Consider the following 19,914-nt stretch of genomic DNA (forward strand, 5'->3'; position numbering starts at 1 on the left):
CTAACACGGTTGGGGCATTCATTATACACATGCTGCCCTGTGATTAAAAAATTTAAATTTAAATTCTCTTGCTGCATTTTAAATTGATTATAGGACTTAAAAGTACTGGTTATTAATGTGCTGTAGTAAAAAGCTTAAATTTACCATTAAGGAAAACAAGTTCCGGCAGATATTTGAATAACTCTAGGCAGGACACCATATGTGTACATTTGTTATCTTTCATAGCCACTCATGGTGATAATTACATCGAAACAAATTTCATTCTTAACAAGTTGATTGATTTAACATTTTTCACAACTTTATAGAAAATTGATGCCTCTTAATCTCTCTCCTCTTTGCAATTTCCTACCCAAGTAGTTCAATACCCTTAAAACTTATTTCTATAAAGTTTCTGTGCCTTTCTTGGTCCATTACTGCACTTGTTACATTAACAAACTTTCAGATAGACTTTTCAATTATTTTGCATGGAGGAAAAAAGGTACAAGAGAAATACCAATTGTGCACTTAAAACTTTCCTTCAAAGACTGTCCTTATCTCCAAGTACATCAATTAAAATCTTTTCAAATTCAAATTCAATTAGTGCATAACAAAATTGAAGGTGTTTCGATCACCATGAAAAAGCTAAAATCACATTTACAAAGAAATGTTGTCTTGTTACAAAGAAATTTTGTCTTGGAATTTTAAAAAGCTAGCTATTAAAGACTTTTGCATGATCTTCAAACGTTTCATTTATTTCTGCTATCAATATAGGCATCTATCTTTCAACAGCTCAAATCGAATTCTTCAATTGAAACACATTATATAACAAGGTTAACACATATCTGAAATGTCAATGACTGTATCACTACAAATGTCTTGGATCAATATTGCTGTCTTTAACTTCACAAAGATATTTCTAAATGCTTTTAGCTGCTGTGAAACAATATGTCAGTCGAGTTCAACAATTGACAGAAATGACAATATTTACAATTTCTTATCGCTGGTTTTCAGGCACAACCCAGAGTAACAGTGATATGCCTGGCCCCCCTTCTGCCAATCTCAAGTCTACCCTGAGCAACGAACATCAAATTTAACTAATTAATTACCCATAGTCTAAATGTCATCAAAAGCACACAACTTGAATTGTTCTCCTTCAACACCTTCAATGTTATACCTTGAAAATGTATATGCAGTTGGCTAATACATATCGGTATGCACAACTCTCAGACTCAATGGTTGACCAATAAACCTCTTCATTGTTTATCAAGTCATGTGCGGATCCAGAAATTATTTTTTTTGGGGGGGGGGGGGGGGGAGGGGGGGGGGGGTATCTGAGTTTGCGAGGGGGAGTCCAAGGCATATTTTTGGTAATTTTTTAATGCAATCTTAAGGTGGTATGGGACACTTCCATGTTGTGATGTATTGTTTATCGAAATAAACAACAAAGACCAATTGTAATTATATACTGGTAAGTAGTTTCTTTCCCAATATTGTCACCTTACAGTGTAGCGCAGTGGGTTGGAGGGTTTACTCACGGGCCCTGGAAGTTATTGTAAATATATTGCATGTGCATGTATAAAGAAGTACTTTTTTATACATGCACATGCAATATATTTACAATAACTTCCAGGGCCCGTGGGTTTACTACGGATCTGTAAGTCATGAGTTTGAATCCTGCTGGGGGTTGAAAAATGTTTACCTCTCCAAATATTTTTTAAAGTTATTTTTTGGTTAAATATTGTAAAATTTAAATTTGAAAATTCTAAAATGGTGAAAGTAATTCAATTATAATGTACTTTAATCCAGATTAATATTGATAGATGTCCCATACCACCTTAAGAAATTTGAATTTTGCTCCCCTCTAGATCTGCATATGCAAGTACATTAATATGTCGGCTTTGCTGTTCCTGTTCATATCTATTGGAATAATTAGAAACATACATACTACATCTGTGACACAAGTCTAGCTAGTACACGAAACCAGTTAATTAGCCAGTAACCTGCAATTTGAGTGGAACCACTCATCAAGTCCGTGTTTTCATGTCCGCTGTTAACCTCATACGCAGTTATTCCCCCTTACGTTTACGTCACGAAGTGAAACATGGCGGGAAAAATTTCACTGGTACCAGACTGCTTTATCAGTTTATGTGTTGGTTCTGAAATCTCCCAAAACTAATAACTTTTTGTTTATATAACAAGACACAGTTGTATATCGACGTAAATTAGTTGCATAAATGGTATTTGTCACATCTAAAGTGGCGATTATTTGATATCAAGTATGTGTGGGGTTTTTTCTTGTCTATTCGGATTTTCCGTTACCCATAAAAAGATTGGATCAAAAACCGTTGGCTAAAGAACATGCTTCTATTTTTAAGTCGATCAAATATCTCCTGCATGTCAATACACTCATTTTTGTTGTTGTTGAAATAGTCATCTTGCATATCGACAAAATAAGTTGCATATATTATGTATAAACTTATAAGGGACAGAATAAATGCCCTCATATATTTAATATTACGACGCTCGGTCATAGCAAAAAGTCTGCAGAACCAATAAAAAAATCATATGACTGCTGCAAAACATTACCGATTTCAGTTTAAAATACCAATTACTAGTATATCCACCCACCCAAAAAATCTAAATCAGCTATTAAAAAAGTATGTACCCAACATAATCAACATAATCAAATATAAAAAGTTATTACCAAAGTATCAGGAAACTTTATTTATCATTAGAAATTAGAAAAAGGTTCAAAACTTCAGGTGCCTGTGATTCTCAACAGATGGAAATTTTCAAAGTCCATGGGCCATAACTCTGCTGAAAATTAGCAAACATGAATTCATAAAAAAATTTCATATTCACCTCATGCGTTCCAATTGTTGAAAATGTTTGGGTCTATCCTTTTTCTTTAAATAAGACGATGTAGAGAAATTGTAATTTAAGTCGAAGTAGTAAAATTGTAATCACTTCATATAGGTATCCATATTCCATTAATTGGTCTAATTTTTACTAAAAGATTTTAGTATAAACAAAAAATTCTCTTGGGTACCCCCCCCCCCCTTCGAAAAACTAGAAGAGGTCCAATAAACTAACCTTAATGAAAAAATATTTGCATTAATTCCCCATCATAAATAAACGTTATAAACTTTTAAATTCAATTTATTCATTAAACCATAAACTAAAAATTAACATACAATTTGATTAAACTAAATCGTTTCATGTAACATAAATTAACATAAAATCGGTAACGCTTAATCAGCTACATAATTAATCTAACGGTTTACATCACTCCTAACAAGAACAACTATGCATGTAGATTACATATTGAACATGATTATTATATATATAAAAATTCTTACCTAAATGTATGTAAACTATATCCATGAAAACTTTTTCTGATTCTGTACTGCAAACGAAAGGCGCCGCAATATCAGAAATGATAATTTACTCTCACACAGGCCATGCACTTTTAGAATTCATCACTATAACTTTTGAATAATGCCAATATTTTAGCGGGTACACAACTGGAGCTAATTCCTTTTAAAACCATTAGCATACAAAATAATGAAATGGTTTGTTTAACGTGTAAATTTTTTGATGTGGTGCTTTAATGGAATTGTGTTGATAGAGTATAGGCAAGATAATTTATCAGAAATCCATGGCGACATCCATTCAAAAGAACGTGTGGATAATCTGATCTGTGTGTAATCTTTATCAATACACTAGAACTTATTCAGAGGAAATGTTTACCAACAATGGTCACTGTACACTTATTTTAAGTGTTCTGACTGATAAATTCTTTAGAATGCGTGTCCTTATCAAGTTGCAACATTGCTTCGCTATCTCGTAGATATCGCGATTGGTCGAATTGAATTGCTGTTAACAACGATATATTCGAAAAACCACGTCGACAATAGTTTACAAATAAATTCATTTTTTTTATTGTCACTTGAGTATTGTAACACGGATCTGAAAGTCGTTACGGCATTTCATAATATAACATGCGGTAATTCATATTCTCAAGGGCACTTGCTTTACAGACGAAACTGTTTCAGAAATCTGCACAATGATAATTAGATTAAAGTACATTTTATTAAAAAATCAAATATGTTTTATATTACACAAGAATTTGTGCTAACAGCGGTATCAGAAAATTAGACGACACAACACGCATTACTAGTATCCAACAGTCTCAAACAGATAACATAGATTATTTTGAAATCGTCAAAATTCTGCTTTTTTCAAAACATTTATAAAAAGTTTGATAATTCTTTTGATGATACTTTTCACATCTTTCCTAACATTTGTTTCAATATTTTTAAAAATTACCACAGGTGCTTGAGGGCAGCGTATCGCAATGGGTTATTGTGTTAACTTCGAATCTGTAAGTCACGAGTTCGATTCCCGATGGGGCTTTTATAATTTTTACCTGTCCAAAAACCCTTAAAACATATCTTTTGGTCAAATATTGTTAAATTTGAAAATTTTAAAACAATGAGAGTATTTTGATTATAATGTAATTTAAATCCACATTAATATCAACAGGTGTACAATTCCACCTTATAATTTACATCATTTTACATGTATTATTGAGAAATTAAAAGGTATAGATAAAATGCAAATTTAAAGTTTCTTACATTTCTATAATTCTATCCAGTCAATAAAATATTCCCAAATTCATTTAATCATTATTATTTAAAATAACGACAAAAAATGATCAAAATGTCTACTTAGAAGATTTCAAGACACACAGGTCTTGCATAATCAGACCCCCCCCCCCCCCCCCCTCCCCCCTTTAAGAAATCTTTGGGCTCACCTCGCTCCTGGTAGTGAGAACAATTTTAGCCAATTTTAATTTGCAAAATTCTGCATATACCATTTTAAGGATTGATAGTTTTGAATTTAGTAAGTCCGATCAAAAAACTAATGCTACTTAATAAAACGGAAGGAATGTTTTATCGTACGACTTACTGCATCACACGACGATCACTGTCAATTACATGTTTGAAAATGGCCGGCATGTTTGAATAAATTTCTTTTATTTCATAGGGAAAACGTTTAGATAAAACAAGATGGTAAAATTGACAGCTGAATTAATAGAACAGTCGGCCCAGTATACAAACCCAGTTCGTGATAGGGAGCTGGATTTAAGAGGTAAAGTTGTCAAATTTATTCACTAAATGAAAACTAAAATTTTCAGTTCGCGCGTCCTCTGTCTTCATTAACTCCAATCACAGGTCTCTGATATGTCTATCAGTCATCCGTTAAATGTAATGGAAGAGATATATGTATACCCTATCTATACATAATTATTTATATATAGATAGGGTATATCTATTTCCCTTCACATAAATTTAACGGCTTATTCGGATAGAAATTCAGAGGCTTGTGCCAAAATATCATATCTTCAAAGTTTGTGGCTAATGGATGAGTTCAGGTAAAGATGTATTTTAAAACTGATTGATTTACGGACATTCTCAAAGAGAAGGGTGACATTTGCATGTAGAGGGATGTTACTTGGCCAGGTCTACAATATTTAATTTTGTCTACAGGACTCGGCAATTTTATCATTGTTCAAGATAAATAAGAAACAGACAAAATCCTACCAGAGAATCCACAGGATGGCAGAGTTTTATCGCGTTTCTCTAATTTGTTATCCTACCAACACTGAACACCACAAATTAACTCCTCATGATCAGTTAACCGTGTTATTTAATAAATTACTGATATTTATTTTCCTACATTGTAAAAAATTCCCGTTTAAAGTCATTTTAATTGTATTTCTGCTTATCTCAATCTTAAACAGTTTCAATAAAAAAATATGTACAAAAATAAATTAATCCAAAAAATTTTATCAGTAAGTTTTGTTAATTTTTTATTATAGAAAAAACAAAACCCAATATCTTAAAGTTAGTCATTTTTAAACTCTAGGGGATTCAAAATCAGTTCGCTATATCCATGTATTTGTTCTTACAACTTTATTTAACTGCAAAATTTGACAACTATTTTCTACGAAAAAATTTGCTATATTCGAGAACTTATTATTTCAATGTTTGCACTAAATGAGGATTACTGGAATTTTGAAAAAATTGTGTGAGTTTTTGTGAGAACCTTTAAATGGGAAAAATGTTAGATTTCAGCACTGATATGAATCTCCATTAAAAAAAACAACTGTTTTTGTTCATTATATCAATTTCTCCAGGAAATTGTCCAAAAATAATGGAAATGGTTGTTTTGATCAGAATAATCACTATAGAATGTATTTATATTATGGAATGCATGTATCATATTCTATGATCAATTAACCATGCTATCTCATTTATTTTGATGCCATTCAATTTTGCTATATTTTTCACAAATTATTTAAATTTAATTTGCAGGTTACAAAATTCCAGTGATTGAGAATATGGGTGCAACTCTGGTATTTATGTTTACTATATTGATACAAAATAATTATAATTTTTTAACTGAAATCTTATTGGAAATAAAGTATGGAATCTTATTGGAAATAGTTTCAAATGGAAATCATTTGGGTATTAACAAAGTTAACTATGTTTTAATCCTTAGATCTAATTTTAATTACAGGACCAGTTTGACACTATTGATCTATCAGACAACGACATAAGGAAATTCGATGGATTCCCTATTCTTCTCCGACTAAAAACTGTTTTACTCAATAACAACAGAGTTGTGTAAGTATTGAATTATGAGTTTATTGAGTTCACCATTCGGGGTGGTTTTGGTCTGTTCAAGAGTTGGTTGTATAAAACTGCTTGAAGTGTCAATGGTTAAATTCCAATGTTGGATATAAAAATTGGACCTACAAGCTTTAGACCTTCTTGTCAGCTAGAGGGTGTGCACACTCGCAACAAGGATCTCTCACTGTTCCATGGCTGTGGGCTGAACAATATTCTCATGTTATCTTTTTGAGGTCCTTCATCAGGAATTATTTATATCTTGTTATGTCTCAGTACAGTTACGCATGCCTTATTGAAAGATCAAATTTACAAAAACAAAGAAAATACAATGCAGTTACAATTCAGTAATGGCAGTAGAGAGACTTGTGGTAATGGACCAACTTTTAACAACACATTTTATGTCCAAATGTTATACCGTACTCTTTCATCTTTGAACTCTCTCTGGCTTGCAGAAGAATTGGTGAGGACTTGCATGAATGTCTTCCCAACTTAGAATCATTGGTTCTATCCAACAACAGCATGACAGAGTTAGGGGACTTGGATCCACTCTCCAATTTGAAATCATTACAACACCTCAGGTACGAGTTTTTATTCTCTGACTGATTAAGATTTCGAAAAATTTGAATTATACAATTTTGTTAGATACTTCTCAAAATTGATCAAGCAACATGTCTATATATATGTGATTTGAATGAAAAAAAAAATTGTTTCTTTTGATTGCAGTTTACTCCGAAATCCTGTCCAGTCAAAGAAACATTACAGATTATACATTGTTCATAAGATTCCTCAACTGAGAGTGTTGGACTTTCAAAGAATCAGGCAGAAGGTGAAGTGACGTTAACCTTTCCCTAAATGGATAATTATTTAAAAGATGAAAGAACTGTGTGCGGTATCATCCATTTTTTGACCCTAAAATTAAAGTTTTATAAAGAGCCTTAATAATAAAGTCGAAGATAGTTAAAATCATTTTGAAAATAAGGGTGTAAAAGGTTACCACCACATTGACGTCATAATGTAGAAATGATGTCATGAAGATTGCCTTTTTTTAGTAAATCAATGTCTTGTAGCAAAATATGGGTGTTTTCTGATGTTTTTTTGACTGGGAAACATCGAGCGCAGGCTTGCTCAAGTACCATTTTTAACCAGGTTTTCCAACGGAAAAATCCAGTTATTAAAATGGTGAAAATGGCAGGCGGGCGGCTGCCAAAAGGGTACCCTCATTGTACGGATAACTCCCCCTACAGTTCTCAAGATAGGAAGTTATTCTTTTGCAGATCAATTGTACATATATCAGAGGTGTGCATATTGCTAGGATTTTGATTTCTGATAATTTATGAAAAAAATACCAGCTTTTGAACTTAGTCATTTTCTGGCAAAATATTGCATATAGGGTACCCTCATTGTACGGATAATTCCCTCGACAGTTCTCAAGATAGGAAGTTATTCTTGTGCAGATCAATTATACATATATCAGAGGTGCGCATATTACTAGGATTTTGATTTCCGATAATTTATGAAAAAAACACCAGCTTTTGAACTTAGTCATTTTTTGGCAAAATATTGCATATAGGGTAACCTCATTATACGGATAACTCCTCCTACAGTTTTCAAGATAAGAAGTTGTTCTTTTGCAGATCAATTGTACTTATTTTAGAGGTATTGCTAGGATTTTGATTTCCGATAATTTATGAAAAAAACCCAGCTTTTGAACTTAGTCTTTTTGGGGGCAAAATATTGCATATAGGGTACTCCATTTCACTGGATACAGGTTGACATGGATTATGGATACAGTTTACATAAATGAAAACCCGGTTTGCTGTCACATTGACAGCTTTTCACTTGTGTAGTATAATGTGTATAATTATCTGAAGAAAAACATATATTAAAATCGTACTTGAGCAAACCTGCGCTCTATACTTCCGAATGAAAAATATAAAACAAAAATGAGAACATTTTTACTTGTTTGGAAATTTGTGGGAATTAGGTCATTTAGGTGACGTCATAGATAAACAGCGTATGAGTAATGATGACTAAAATCAAGATTAAAGTGATAGGTGTCGTCTGAACTATGATATATGAAGATTTGATTTTTATATGATACTTTTTAAAAATTGGTTAAAATTGGAGGCAGATATTTGACCATACCACACATAGTCCTTTGCATGTACTGGTAAAATACAAAGACATATTTAAAAAGACATAATATATAAATCTTATTCTATAGGAAAGAGAGGCAGCTGCTAAAATGTTTAAAGGCAAAAAAGGACAAGCTCTTGCCTCAGATATTGGTAAACGCAGTAAAACATTTGTACCTGGAGAGAAGATTCCTGAGAAGAAAACCGGGCCATCTAAGGAAGACATAGAACTCATCAAGGTCAGTCAAATATCAATGCATGTCTTATTTGTATCCATGTCTAAAAAAATAGTTACCGGTGATAGTATTGGATAGACCATTTGCAGTCATATAACAAAAACTTGATTTGATAGAGGAAGAATAAGAGGTGGAGCAGTAAAATTACATCTAGAAACAGTTGTCTAGACTTCCAAATCTTTTACTCAGTTTTGATTTTTTTTTTGGCATATGTTGATAGACATTTTTGCACAAATTCAAATTTATTACACATTCTGTGGTTTTGCTGTTGGAGTAATATATCCCACTGTTATTCTATAATTTTGTCCATTTTAAATTGAGTATCTGTTGATTTTTCTTTACTAATTCAATTTTAATTCTCTAGTTCATATATAACTCTGGTAGATTTGGCAGCATTGTCAAAATAGGATAGTTTGTGTTTTTATCTGAGTACCAGCACATGCTCTGTGTGAAACACATTTAAGACAAAAAGCTATTTATCAAATGAATTCCAAATATTTATATAACAACTTGTTTTGTTTCATTTATACTAGCCATTAACCATTTATTGATGTTTGGTTGTAGATGGCAATTGCCAAAGCTAAAACTCTGAATGAAGTGGAGAGATTAAACCAAATGCTTAAAACAGGAGTCATCCCAGGCAAGGAGTTGAAAAAACTCAGGGGTAAGTGCAATGAGTCAAAAGTGATCACAAAAGATTTGGGATTTGAAAAGGAGTAAACTTACTGTGTGGCTTTTAAATATAACTACAGAATCCAGGAAATATTAATTGTACATGTATTATCATGCATGTTTCTTTGCAGTTGGTATTCAAATTTTAGTAATGATTAAAGTATTTCGGATTATTTTCCACTAATGTCAGAGATGATTGTACAGTGTCTTGTATTGATTATAGGGGAGAGGGTAGAGGAAGAGGAGGATGAGGATATGGAGGTGGTCAATGGAACCTGAGAGAGAGGACACCGGCTGGTCTCAGCTACCCACACTAACCCACATATTTGTACGTATATGGCTTTAATTTTATGCAAAATGGGACAGGGAGGGATCACAATGTTGCAACATGTCAGTGCTCGTTTTACAGATATTGTAGAAACTTTAAAATCAAACATTTATAAGAGAACATGTAAGTGCAAAGTTTCATACTATCATAGAATTTTTAGTATTTTTATTACATTTACTAATACATGCAACAAACAATTGACAACAATTTTACTGAAATTTAATTCAGAATTCCACTGTAAGTTTCAACTTTGGATACTGTATACCAAAATACTAACTGATCCTACTTTACTCTCAATTTCAGAAGAACATGGTGTTGGAAAGCAGAGGTGTTTTGCATCTCTTGACAACATTCATTGTTTTTGTCCATCAGTCCCTTATCTTGCCATGTAATATGTGGCATTGTGTTCTTAAATTGTTAGGTCATCCCCAGATCAAACTTTTCAACCACAGGGGCTGGGAAAAGGGGCATACAATACAGCATGAATTTTCAAAAATATCAACAACAGAATTGGAGCCTTGTTTTGTTTTCGAAAATTTTAAAAAATTTGGAAATAAAACCAATTTAGATTATGTGACACATAGACCCTACCAATCAGTCACGTAGCTTTGAAGTGAAAAAAGTGCACCCTACTATGACCATTTATTATTTGTAAATAATTGAAAGTGTTGAAAAATATAGTGAAATACCATTGCAGTTAATTTAAGCAACTATTTTGGTACCAGTTTGTCCATCTGTGTAGCCTTCAATTAGAAGAAAGGAAGATTTACACCATCACTTCTTCTAGGACTTGAAGGGTTCTTTGACTTTTAAGGTCAACAGTTGAGACTTTGCGGCATCACAAATACAAAGGTCTTCAAATGATTTCCCTTTTGGGTTACAGCTGAGATATTGATGAGATTAGAATGGAATTTGTGATAAATATGACTTGTAGCAACTCGAAGCTTTGAGAATATTTCATGCCAGAAGCTTCTAACTTCTAAGGTTGCAGTAATAATACCAATGATATGTTTAGTGGAAACTGCATCATCTAGAGGAACTCCTTCTCAGACTGTATTTGATACACTCCCCTCCCCAACACCAAGCTCCTTCAAAAATTCACTTTTCTTGTGTTTGAATATACAGCTTCTTTATTTAATCAATTTTTGTCTCTTCTACTTCCAGGTAAATAGAGAATATCGCCAGGTCGACCCATCACTTGATCATAAATCATCTTCTTGTGTATATATCTATGTCTCTTTGCCTTTGTTGGTCAGATTATGAACACTGATAAGAACAGACTACTACTACTATGTCAATAGTCCAATAAAGGCAGAGAGAAAGCAGTGCCACGTGTTCTGTTGTTTTTAGTTCAGAGTTGACTACATAATACATGTACTAGTATGCAGAGATGCTACATGTATGTTACATGGTTGAATAATTTTAAAGGTTTGGTTTAAAACAATTGAAAATAAGATGCAATCACAATAATTTGTAATAGACATCGAACTGTTTGCAACTTTTACTCTATTGAAATTACTGACATAGATTTGACAGATTCATCTGCCTGTTATACTGGCATCTTAATCATAAACCCAATGAAAGCTGATGGATATTTAAGACGGATGTCATGGAAAGTCAATATCTGTACTTGACATTCATTCAGGAGAAACGTTTAAGACTTGACAATGAATATTTGATAATTTGAAGAAAAAAATTCACCTCTGTTAGATGGATACGTGTCAGAATGTGTGGGAAAGTTGCGCACTTCAAGTGGATTTTGGTATGAGCACAAAATAGTACGCAGCTATAACATTTACATTGACCTAATAAAGAACAGAAATGATTTTCATAGCTTTATAAATACATAAAATAAAATACATTCGAGGAAAACGCGTAATTGTCGCAATATTACGCAAAGGTTATCTCTATATTGGAGAAAAAAATATGATTTATTTACTAGCTTAATTAATTTTTTTGGAATAAACGTGTAATTATCGCATATGACGCAAAGGTTACGCGCATATTTGCGAAAAAAAAATGCGCTGAAGTTGGGCAACGAATTCACGGCAGATATAGATGTAGGTAAGGTAAATCTTCCACTTTTTTTAATGTAGCGATGAACTAATGAAAATAAATGATAGTATGTGTTTTAAGAGTATGTGAAAAACAAAAACTTATCCAAAACTTGGAATGTAAGGCTAAAGAATGAAAATCAGATCGATGTTTAAGCATACTAGTACTAAAACAGGTCTAAAATACGCATTTTTTTAAAATTAAAATTAACAATGTCCATCCTGATAAACTCGAACCGAACCTGTTTAGTACAGACAACCACCAAAATTGCATTTAAAGCAAAGTGGGGGGGGGGGGGGGGGGGGGTAACGGTCATGAATCGAAGATAGTGACGGCTGCAAAGGCTAATTTTGTATTTACTGCCACCCGATTAATGCAACATTTACAAAATGACACTGCCATTATTATAGAAGAGTGACAATGTCTGTTCTACTAAAAATAATGCCCGGTATGTGGCTTTATGTGGGACACAATCAGGGATCTATAGACCATGATTTTTTTACAAAAAGAAACATTCATGAAAATTGAAAACTCAAGGGAAAATGGTGAGAAAATGGTTACAAGAAAACTTTTAACATGAAAATATTTTTCCATGTATGGAAGTTCTACCATATTGGATGTCTGACGTTATTTTTTGTTTTCCACATTTATACTTGCCAAGTGTATCGATTATTCACGAAAATCGCCAAATACGCATGTTAAGAAGTTGTGTGAGTGTGTATAATCCTCAACTATAAATGATCAAAATTTAGCTACATAGACCCTGACTAGTCTTAGGCCAGTGATCCTTATCCCGAAGATATCAGGCACGTAGCATTGCCTTCCCCCTCCATCGTTTCTTGCAGCAACCCCCCCCCCCCCCCCAACACCACACACACACACACACACCCAACACCACACACACACATTTTCGGGAGTATATAATTAAACAATAAAATGCTTTCTTTTGTGATTCATTCGGGATATGAAGGTAGCGACATTGCAGGAAAAATACATAACCCGCGTCAGCTACCTTCATAACCCGCATGAATCATAAAATAAAGCATTTTATTGTTTATATTTACATATTTCTTAAACTATTAATAAATTGATTATGAAAAGTTAGTAAAATTCACTAAATTACTGTTAATGTATATAAGTGCGTTAGTTAAAAGAAACAGCCAATTGTCTCCTCTGAGACTTTGAGTCTGGCATCATTATGATTATATTTCGTGCAGTCCGTGATTTTACTTAGGTCGCTGTAGCTTCAGACCAGGCTTGGGGTAATGCTAAATGTAATGGTAATGCATTGCAATGCATTACATGTTTTCAAAGTAATGCTAGTAATGTGTAATGCCTCAAAATTAGCATTACAAGTAATGCTAATGTAATGCATTACTTTCCAAAATCTAGTGTAATGCTGGCATTACATGGCATTACTTTGCATTACTATGCATATTTATGCATGTTCACTTAAAAATGTGATGAATAAATGAAAAGTTGAAATTGAATTTGATTAAATTTATTTTTAAAGAAGAAAGAAATAATTCTAATTAAGAAAAAAATGTTTTAATTGTATATGTTTTATTAAAAAAGGTTTTTTAAAATTCATTTTTGTATTGTTTATATTACTAAAGATAACAGCACAATTTCATAACATTTTTAAGAGTGTTGTTATTAAGAGTTTTTAATCATTTAAACAATTTACTCCAATTAGTTTGCACTTCAATAACAGGCACGTAGCATCGTTTTTGAAAGTGGGGGGGCCAGACCCATCCAAAAAATCTTGACAGGCAAAAAAAAAAAAAAAAAAAAAAAAAAATAAGGGAAATTTAAAGTTTCCAAAAATCTTCAAAATCCTAATCCGTGGGGGGGGGGGGGGGGGGGGGGGGCTAGACACAACTATACTTCAAAAAAACACATTACTAACCAACATTTTTTCCTCTCCAAATCATGAAATTCCTAATCCGTGGGGGGGGGGGGGGGGGAGGGGGGGAGTACCTTCAATTCGACTACTCATTTCCTAATTTTCATATCAATTTTTTACTAACTTCCAAAAAAGTGGGGGGGCCAACTCCATTATAATTCATTTTTTTATATGTAAAATTTAAAAAATTTGTTGCTGCGAGAAAAAGTGGGGGGGCCAGGCCCCCCCTGGCCCCCCCTGATGCTACGTGCCTGAATAAGAAATGTGTCAACATCACACTATGCCCCCCAGGATAATCTAAGTATCAAAACAATCTATTGTTATAAGAAGTGCTAAACACCCCAATCCCCTTCCCTTCGCTATGTCACAATAGAATAGGAGACAGACATGCACCTTTAAAAGCAAAATGAATGCACTGTCCATCCATGATGAAAATCAATATCACTTCCAATATTATAACCCATTTGAAAATAATCTTACTTATTTTCTCTCTCTTTCACTCTGTCTCTTTGTCTCTCTCTCTCTTGTATATTAATTACACTGTACATTAGTTTGGACTGATAGAAAATACAAGATTTATGTATTTAATCTATTATTGCACTTAATATATCCTAAGATAAAGATTGTCAAACAGTATTTTCCAGCCCAAGCTTTGACTGCTCCTGCAAAACATTTATATAGTATAGCCCGGAAGATGGATGCATTTAAAAGATGAACCCTTTGAAACTTCGATCATAAGTGCAAAAGCAATCTTTTGTCTTAAAGTGTCCTCCGTAAAAAGAAATATGATTAAAATATATTAAGAAATATAACTGGGAAAAATCATCTGTTTATAAATTAATAAAATTAAGTGTCCAAAATTATAAGATTTGTGTAATCTGGGGATATATCTATATTTAGCTTTTAAAAACCGCAACATTATTTCATAAATTGTTTTTTGTTACGCATGTTATCCTGTGTCTCTATTTCATATCTGATATTGTATCATGCCAAATGTCTATAAATATCATTTTACTTATGTAATATGTTGTTCATATTGCCACAATATGATTATATATTGAGCAAATAAAGAATGACTCTTGTTTATTCATTGAATTTGAACCTGATACTGAGCATGAAGCTGTAGATATGTTAAAGGGTGTTGTATATTTGAGACATTTGCAAAAACTCTTTATTAGCTTTACTTTAAAAAAAAAAAAGTAATGGTAATGGTAATGCATTACTTTACTCATGTAATGGTAATGTAATGCATTACTTCAAGAAAATCAAGTAATGGTAATGGTAATTTAATGCCCAAATTCATGAAGTAATGGTAATGTAATGCATTACTTTACAATGTAATTCGCCCCAAGCCTGCTTCAGACCAATCGATAAACAGGGCGTGTCAATTTCAGCCCTGTCAATTTCAGCCGCTGTCAATTTCGACCAATCGATAAATTGGGCTTGTAGATTTCAGTCTGGCTGTTTCTATACATCTATGAATAACTATAACTTTCCGTAAGAAATAGAGGAAATTATACATGGTATATAAAACTTTATATTAAATTTGAAGTGAATTTTTTGAGAATATTGAAATTGAAGTTTTATGAACTACCAACCCTCTCTCTTGTCATGCTTGTTAAGATTTTCGGATGTAAGTCTGAAACACACACCCCCCCTCCCTTTCAAAAACGATGCCATGTGCTTAGATTTATATGGGGTTTTTTTTTCTAGATGCAACGTTCTGGACGTACAATATTAATTTGCACACTTATACCCATCATCGTCCCAAATGAATCGCATGTGGGTTAAATAAGGTGGCTTTATTTTCAATGGGTTATTAAACAGATCTAGAGTTTCTGTGCACATGCATGCTTTCTATTGTGCTTCATAAAGGATATGAGGGCATAACGATACCAATACAGTTTTGCCAGTAAGTTCATAGCTAAATGATCTATGGTATAGTACAAAAGTACATGTACTTTTAGCGGTCTAACTTTATCGTGACACGTATTGCACTCCTTTTAAAAATAAATAAATACTTTTTTCCGAGATTTGATCACATGTTTTTATTACATACACAATAAATTAAATAAATAAGTTACATTGAGTTCTATCACAACAATATCGATATTAAAAATTGTTCGCTAATGAAATGAAACAAACATCGGGCGGAAATGTGTTCAGGTAAACCGGAAACCGGATATCCTTTGGGATAATCCGGGAAAACTCACACATTGACGGGATCTAAGTCTACACGATCTATTTATTGAGATCAGGCTGAAAACTTGATTCTGTCCAAACTCAATCTAGAGAAAATATTGCACTGGGGCCCGGCCCTAAGAAATTTCTCATTTCTTTCATTCACACTTCCTCACACATGCACAATGGATTTCAAACGACCCGTAAAAATAAAACAAAATCGATAACATTGATATACAAAAGCTAAATCATCATTACATTATGACATATACATTTATACAAGTAAATAGCCAAATTCTTAGTCTTACACATATGTACACATTTATACACATACATTCTTAGTTATACACACACACACACACACACCATGCAACTGATCATGAACGCACACTTGTTTCATGTCTAACATGGATATACACATTTATATCGATCCTTTGCTAACATACACAATTATACACATGGGTCTTTCAAACGTGGACAAATAATGACTAGATATCCTCATCCAATATTTTGTAGAAAATGCACATATCAAAATTCAAAACACACTCGTTCGGTCTAGATATATCTAATTGCACTATACAATTATTATATGACAAATATGATAATAAAAAATGAATGTCTCAAATACTATATAGCACCATCATTCAGGGAGATTAATTATGCGTGAAACATAAATATGATAAGCTCTACGGTCGCAGCATTTGGTGACCGTGAAAGCGAGACAGCTGATCGAATCTTATCGATTTCTGCCCCATTCAAATAGTGTCAATTGCATGACAACAAAGAAAACAGATTCAGATAAATTATGCAAAGAGCACCACGTGATCCCCACTCATTTTCATAATTAATTTTGTTAAAGCTTCTTTCAAAGCAAAAGGGAGAAAAAAAATCAATAAATAAATAGAAGAGGAATCCAACGCTTTGTTTGAACAAAGAAAATACCCCCTCCCCTCCCGAATAAAATATTAATACAAAGAGACCCAAAAATAATAAAATATTTTTTTGTTTGCTAAAATAAATACTTCAAGCAATGAATAATTCAAAATCAAAGATTTCGCACACAATCGATGATCTGTACGTTAAACACATGCGGCGTCCTTGATGAACGATCGCATACTGCTGGGCAGGGGCAGGTGGTCAATCTCCTGCTGCTTACGGATGCTAGACAGAATCTTGACGCGACAGCGGTCCTGTAGACTCTGGTACCCCCTCCGGCGAATCCCTAAGGTCATCTCTGTTTTGGCCGCAGTGGATGCTGCTATGGGGTAGAGGTTTTCTGTCACGCTATTAAGTCCCGTGAATGCCACACCCAACGAAAAGCCGTCTTTAAAAAACGTTAGAGTCCCCGCAATTCCGTCAAATAGCACTCCTACTACCGTGGCCTCGTTTTCTTTGAAGGGCTTGGTGTACTGTCTGCTCTTACCGTTGTGCCACAGGAGTCCCTTGTGTGATAGTCCCCAGCTGTACTGATCCTCACCTATGATATTCACAAAAGCATCTACGTGAAGTCTAGCTCGTTTAGTCCCTATTCCGAACATCATACTTGTTCCGAAAATCCTTTGCGACACTTTAATTTCCCAATAATGGATCCCATAGTTCAGCACACAGTTTCCACGTATCCCTGCCGTTCCGTTGGACCAGTGAGGGTGGAAGTGGGCCGTTTCCATCCCCTCCCCACATGTCTTGACCTCGTGCGACTTGTCCCTCTTGTTCCACGTCCATCGCTCGTCGCAGCCATCCCGAATGAGGTCCTGATGCTGCGAGTATAGACCAACCATTGTCTCAGCAGCTTGTATCGATTAAATCCCGGCTGATGCCACAGCAAATGCAATCTGGCCTATCGACTTTTTCTCTCTCGTTCTGCCGAGGACTGCTGATGCAGTGCTACCTTTAGGCTGCGCACGTCATGCGCCTACTGGAGCTAGCTTAAGACATAACGGTGCGTGTGTGTCCCTCGGTCACCTCCCGTAGCCCCAGCTGACACGCACCGTTATTTGCACAGTCAATATATTCGTGTGACAGGCGTGTGCCACGGTTAACTGCCAATCGGAGGGGGATGAGTTCGCCAGCGATCAATATTATTTAAAGTAGCTGTTCACAGCACGCTGTCATGACCAGCTGTTGTGGTCGCCCCTTGGTGTGTCAGAGAAAGGAAACTGGGATTGTTGTAATCCCAAATAAAGCACCCTATATATGCATCGCAACAGCAGTTAACGAACAAAAGGGTTGCTCAAGAATTATTTTTATACATTTTTATTAATAATTTTGAACGGAAAACTGATAGGAAATGAATAATTTAGAATGTGTATCCCGTGACAGGAGGAAAGCGGATTACATTTACTAATATGACAGAGTATATGAAACAGAATATTGTTCTAAAAAAAGTCACGAATTGTAGACATAATACAGTGTACTTAGCCCCTTCCTTTTTTGTCTTTTCTTTCTTTTTTCTTTTTTTTTTTTGTTCGGCGGAACGATCTAAGGGCTTTTTTTCCTTTTATTTAAAAAATGACAAAGATTTTTTATGATAAAGCTGTATATATATAGGCGTTTGTACAAAACATACAAACTTTTAACGCAAGTAAGAAAATAAAGTAAGCCTTATTTGATTAATTTTGTATAATGATAAAATTTAAGAGACGGCATCCGGGATTACAAAGTGTTCTTGTTAAAAAACTACTGAGATTATATTGTGATAGAGAGATAGAGGAGAAAGTGAGAGAGAGAAAGAGGAGGTTACATACGGAGATTGTATAGCACCACCATACCGCTGATTTACCTGTGTGTGTTACCTGAGACAGGTACCTATTTTCGGGCAGGTGGTGCATTCGCGTGCCGTCGACAGCACGGACAAAGGATCACTAAATTCAATTTATATCAGAAACAGATGTGAACAACTCATAACACATAACGACAATCGGTAGTGGTGGACACGATTGGACAATGGATAATTAGAACATCAGTGACAATCTTACCGGGGTGAATTGACTCAAATAAAAACACCTGCCGCCGATCGCCAAACATTACGTCACTCTAACGGGTCTCTCTGTGCCGTTAAATCTAATGCAAAAATAAACATAAAGTTTTGAGGGCTTTTTTCGGCGTCAACAAAAGACTGTGAGAGCGAGACGTATTTTAAACATGTGTCGATTTTATGAAATAAAATGTTTTGAATGAAAAAGGAAATAATTTGTGAAAACTCTAACTTGTGGAAGTAAAATATAAAGAAATTTCACAGCTGATAACCCATTCAAAATTGTTCACAATTTATAATTAAGGGCCCAACACTGTAGTATGATTTATTTTGGTTATATCCAAATTTCCTGTCTACAAATATTGGTACCGGGTACGTTGACTCTCTCTCTCTCTCTCTCTCTCTCTCTCTCTCTCTCTCTCTCTCTCTCTCTCTCTCTCTCTCTCATCCACGTAATCATGGTAACACCATTGATAAACGACTGAAATTGTCTCGTTACTATAAGAAATTATGTTGATTCTATGGTTTTGTCATTGGAAGAGATTCTTTTGCCCCTCAACATGATAATAGTTGACTTTAGAAAGTGACAGATATATTTTAAAAAGAGATACTTCAATTCATCGTCCGAGGATTCTCCCGCTGTACTTTATAAAAATTGTTAAACATTGATGGAAAAGATTGAACTTCACAATACACAGATATTCATTGCTATGATATTTGATTCTATAGATAACACATTGGCTAAAATCT

The 19,914-nt window shown here is 34.0% G+C and overlaps 3 protein-coding genes across 4 annotated transcripts in view; 1 reads left to right on the forward strand and 2 right to left on the reverse strand.

Annotated features, from left to right (window-relative positions):
- Window positions 1-3,506, reverse strand: part of LOC105318384 (regulator of G-protein signaling 22) — a 37,544-nt gene extending 34,038 nt beyond the window's left edge. The window contains exon 1 of one of the 2 annotated variants that reach the window (XM_066065409.1): window positions 3,339-3,506. In XM_066065409.1, the coding sequence (XP_065921481.1) occupies window positions 3,339-3,363 (25 nt within the window). In that variant the 5' untranslated portion in view covers window positions 3,364-3,506. Of the gene's footprint in view, window positions 1-1,979; window positions 2,020-3,338 lie in introns of those variants that run through there. The other variant, XM_066065410.1, reaches the window with a different exon arrangement.
- Window positions 3,507-4,964: 1,458 nt separating this feature from the next.
- On the forward strand, window positions 4,965-11,375 carry LOC105324065 (U2 small nuclear ribonucleoprotein A'). Its single transcript, XM_034456830.2, has 9 exons — window positions 4,965-5,133; window positions 6,360-6,400; window positions 6,565-6,671; window positions 7,130-7,255; window positions 7,401-7,503; window positions 8,902-9,051; window positions 9,613-9,712; window positions 9,944-10,048; window positions 11,213-11,375. Exons 1-8 carry the CDS (start codon window positions 5,052-5,054, stop codon window positions 9,997-9,999), a joined length of 765 nt encoding a protein of 254 aa, XP_034312721.1. The 5' UTR covers window positions 4,965-5,051; the 3' UTR covers window positions 10,000-10,048; window positions 11,213-11,375.
- Window positions 11,376-16,042: 4,667 nt separating this feature from the next.
- Window positions 16,043-18,243, reverse strand: LOC105318387 (SPRY domain-containing SOCS box protein 3-like). The gene has a single exon (XM_011415469.4). It carries the CDS (start codon window positions 17,966-17,968, stop codon window positions 17,270-17,272), a length of 699 nt encoding a protein of 232 aa, XP_011413771.2. The 5' UTR covers window positions 17,969-18,243; the 3' UTR covers window positions 16,043-17,269.
- Window positions 18,244-19,914: the final 1,671 nt, after the last annotated feature.

This window comes from Magallana gigas, chromosome 7, assembly GCF_963853765.1.
Source record: "Magallana gigas chromosome 7, xbMagGiga1.1, whole genome shotgun sequence".
NCBI classification, from domain to species: Eukaryota; Metazoa; Mollusca; class Bivalvia; order Ostreida; family Ostreidae; genus Magallana; species Magallana gigas.